General features: G+C 42.3%; 1 protein-coding gene across 4 annotated transcripts in view; it reads right to left on the bottom strand.

Moving 5' to 3' along the window:
* Nucleotides 1–3,467, bottom strand: part of ATRIP (ATR interacting protein) — a 25,013-nt gene that overhangs the window by 18,120 nt on the left and 3,426 nt on the right. For all 4 annotated transcript variants that reach the window (XM_012811905.2, XM_023519557.1, XM_023519555.1 and 1 more), the window contains exon 2: nt 642–772. In XM_012811905.2, the coding sequence (XP_012667359.1) occupies nt 642–772 (131 nt within the window). The remainder of the gene's footprint in view (nt 1–641; nt 773–3,467) is intronic.

Raw genomic sequence — 3,467 nt, 5'->3', positions numbered from 1 at the left:
AACTCCTGGGCTCAAGCGAGTCTCCTGCCTCAACCTCCCAAGTAGCTGGGACTACAGGCGCCCGCCACAACGCCCGGCCATTTTTTGGTTGCAGCCATCATTGTTGTCTGGCGGGCCCGGGCTGGGGATTCGAACCCGCCACCTTAGGTGTATGTGGCTGGCGCCTTAGCTGCCTGAGCCACAGGCGCCGAGCCAGAATTTAGTTTCTTTAAGCTGAATTTTTCTGGCTTTTTTCCTCCACCTTCTCTCATTTCATGGGGATGAATCTAGACTGTTGTTTAAAAACTTTTATACAGCACCCATAGCTCAGTGGGTTGGGTGCCAGCCACATACACTGAGGCTGGCGGGTTCAAACTCAGCCCAGCCCAGCCCAGCCCAGCCCAGCTAACACAACAATGACAACTATAACCAAAAAATAGGTGGGTGCCTATAGTCCCAGCTGCTTGGAAGACTGAGGCAAGAGAATCGCTTGAGCCCAAGAGTTTGAGGTTGCTGTGAGCTGTGATGCCACAGCACTCTAATCACGGCAACAGTTTGAGATTCTGTCTCAAAAAACAAAAAAAAAACCAAAAACTTTTATATATTTCATCATATAATGAATAAGTGAAATAAATTTGCTACAAAAACCATAAATCACTTACCTTTTCTCTAAGTTCTTTGTATTGTGCCTGAAGTACCTCTAATTCGAAATTATCTTTAACTGGAATACTTGTTCTATTTTTCTCTGAAGGATTTTTTGACATCCCATCTAACTTGTGGACCTTATGTACACCTGTAAAAAACAGTTCCCACATGTTGGAAGCAGAACTTTAATTTTATATGACATATGCTACAGAGAGCTAATAAAATTTTAGAACTACTTTCTCTTTTATTTCTTACCAAAATGGAATCCACTATGTTGAAGACTCTTGATATTATGTGGTTGTCACCATTTTTTATATAATAGAATAAAATCTGGCTTGGCGCCTGTAGCTCAGCAGCTAGGGTGCCAGCCACATACACAGGAGCTGGAGGGTTCAAACCCAGCCCAGGCCTGCCAAACAACAATGACAACTACAACCAAAAAATAGCTGGCATTATAGTGGGCACCTGTAGTCCCAGCTACTTAGAAGGCTGAAGCCAAAGAATTGCTTAAGCCCAAGAGTTGGAGGTTGCTCTGAGCTGGGACACCATGGCACTCTACTCAGTGTGACAGAGTGAGATTCTTATCTCAAAAAAAAAAAAGAAGAAAATCTAATGTGATTATCATCATCAAATGGATTTGTTTGGAAAATTCAGTATTGTTTTTGAATTTTTTTTAAGCTACAGGCGCTGAGCCTTGAATTTTTTTTTTTTTTTTTACATCAGGGTAACTATAAATTTGACCAGATAACTCAATTTTTGTTGTATTGTTTTGTTCTTGGCTATAATACTTGTGGTCCATGGAGAATTACATTGACTAACAATATCAACTACATATGCATTTCCCCAGTGAATTGTGCAAACTTAATTTTTATGGAAAGTTGTATCTTAAATCAATGTTACGTTCTTTTTTTTTTGAGACAGTTTCACTTGGTCACCCCTGGTAGAGTGCCATGGCGTCTTAGCTTGTAGCAACCTCAAACTCTCGGGTTCAAGTGATCTTCTTGCCTTAGCTTCCCAAGTAGCTGGGACTACAGGCACCCACAATCCACCCACCAGGGCCTCCCAAGGGCTGGGATTAAAGGCATGAGCCACTGTGCCCAGCCCTCAATGTTATATTTTTATACCACTTCTTTTTTGTTGTTGTTTTTGAGACAGAGTTTCACTATGTCACCCTTGGTAGAGTGCCATAGTGTCACAGCTCACAGCAACCTCAAACTCTTGGGCTTAAGCGATTCTCTTGCCTCAGCCTCTCAGATAGCTGGGACTACAGGCACCCACCACAACGCCCAGCTATTTTTTGTTGCAGTTGTCATTGTTGTGTAGCTGACCTGGGCCAGGTTTGAACCCAGCTCGCTTGGTGTATGTGGCTGACGCCATAACCACTGTGCTATGGGCGCTGAGCCTCTTATACCACTTCTTGAGAAGGAAGTTCCAATTTGAAATTATATCATTTCTTGGGTGGTGCCTGTGGTTCAGTGAGTAGGGCACTGGCCCCATATACCAAGGGTGGCAGGTTTGAACCCAGCCCCAGCTAAACTGCAACAAAAAAATAGCCAGGTGCTGTGGCAGGTGCCTGTAGTCCCAGCTACTTGAGAAGCTAAGGCAAGAGAATTGCCTAAGCCCAGGAGTTGGAGATTGCTGTGAGCTGTGATGCCAACGCACTCTACTAAGGGCGACAAAGTGAGATTCTGTCTCTAAAAAAAAAAAAAGAAATTGTGTCATTTCCTTCCGGAGGTGCCTGTGGCTCAGTGAGTAGGGCGCCGGCCCCATATATGGAGGATGGCAGGTTCAAACCTGGCCCCGGCCAAACTGCAACAACAACAAAAAAGAAATTGTATCATTTCTTTCAAAATGAAATGCAGTGCTTAGTCAAATAAAAGATTGATGATATCTTTGAAGCCATTTCCTCTTCATTACATTTTATTAAAATAAAACTTGGCAGGTCCTTATGAAAAAACCATCTTTTAGAGCAGTGGTTCTCAACCTGTGGGTCACGACCCCTTTGGGGTCAAACAACCCTTTCACAGGGGTCACCTAAATACATCCTGCATATCAGATAATTATATTACGATTCATAATAGTAGCAAAATTACAGTTATGACGTAGCAACAAAAATAATTTTATGGTTGGGTGTCACTACAACATGAGGAAGTGTATTAAAGGAACCTGGTATTAGGAAGGTTGAGAATCACTGTTTTAGAGTTAACTGAAGAAAAAAACAGCAACAAACAAACAAAAACAGTTGCTATATACTTTTCAGGCTCAACTTTTTCCCAATCTGCCAGAAAATGTTGAAAAGAATCACTTTTGAAAGCAAAGGACAGGGCAGCACCGTAGTTCAGTGGTTAGGGTACCAGCCACATATACTGAAGGTGGCTGGTCTGAACCCGGCCTGAGCCAGTTAAACAACAATAACAAGTGCAACAACAACAAAAAATAGCTGGGTGTTGTGGTGGACCCCTGTAGTCCCAGCTACTTGAGAGGCTGAGGCAAGAGAATTGTTTATACCCAAGAGTTTGAGGTTGTTGTGAGCTTTGAAGCCACCAGCATTCTACTTGGGGTGACAGCTTGAGACTCTGTCTCAAAAAAAAAGAAGAAAGCAAAGTAGAGAAAGCTCTCATAAACAATATGGGTATTTTCCAACCTAAGAAAATGATTCAAACTCACAAATGATCCTTTAAAGATCCTATCACCCTTTCTTCATTTCCTATACAATTTCAAGAGTCTCATCTAAAGGCTAAAAGCTGATGTGGGGAAGTCACCAGCCAGAACTCAGTGATTTATTATTCAACAATATTTACTGGGCACCTACAGTACACTAGGCACAATGTTAGTCTCTCTCT

This window comes from Otolemur garnettii, unplaced genomic scaffold, assembly GCF_000181295.1.
Source record: "Otolemur garnettii isolate 467f Iridium unplaced genomic scaffold, OtoGar3 scaffold00179, whole genome shotgun sequence".
Classification (NCBI taxonomy): domain Eukaryota; kingdom Metazoa; phylum Chordata; class Mammalia; order Primates; family Galagidae; genus Otolemur; species Otolemur garnettii.
Note: the sequence above shows the minus strand (reverse complement) of the source record. Positions and strands in the feature narration are given on the sequence as shown.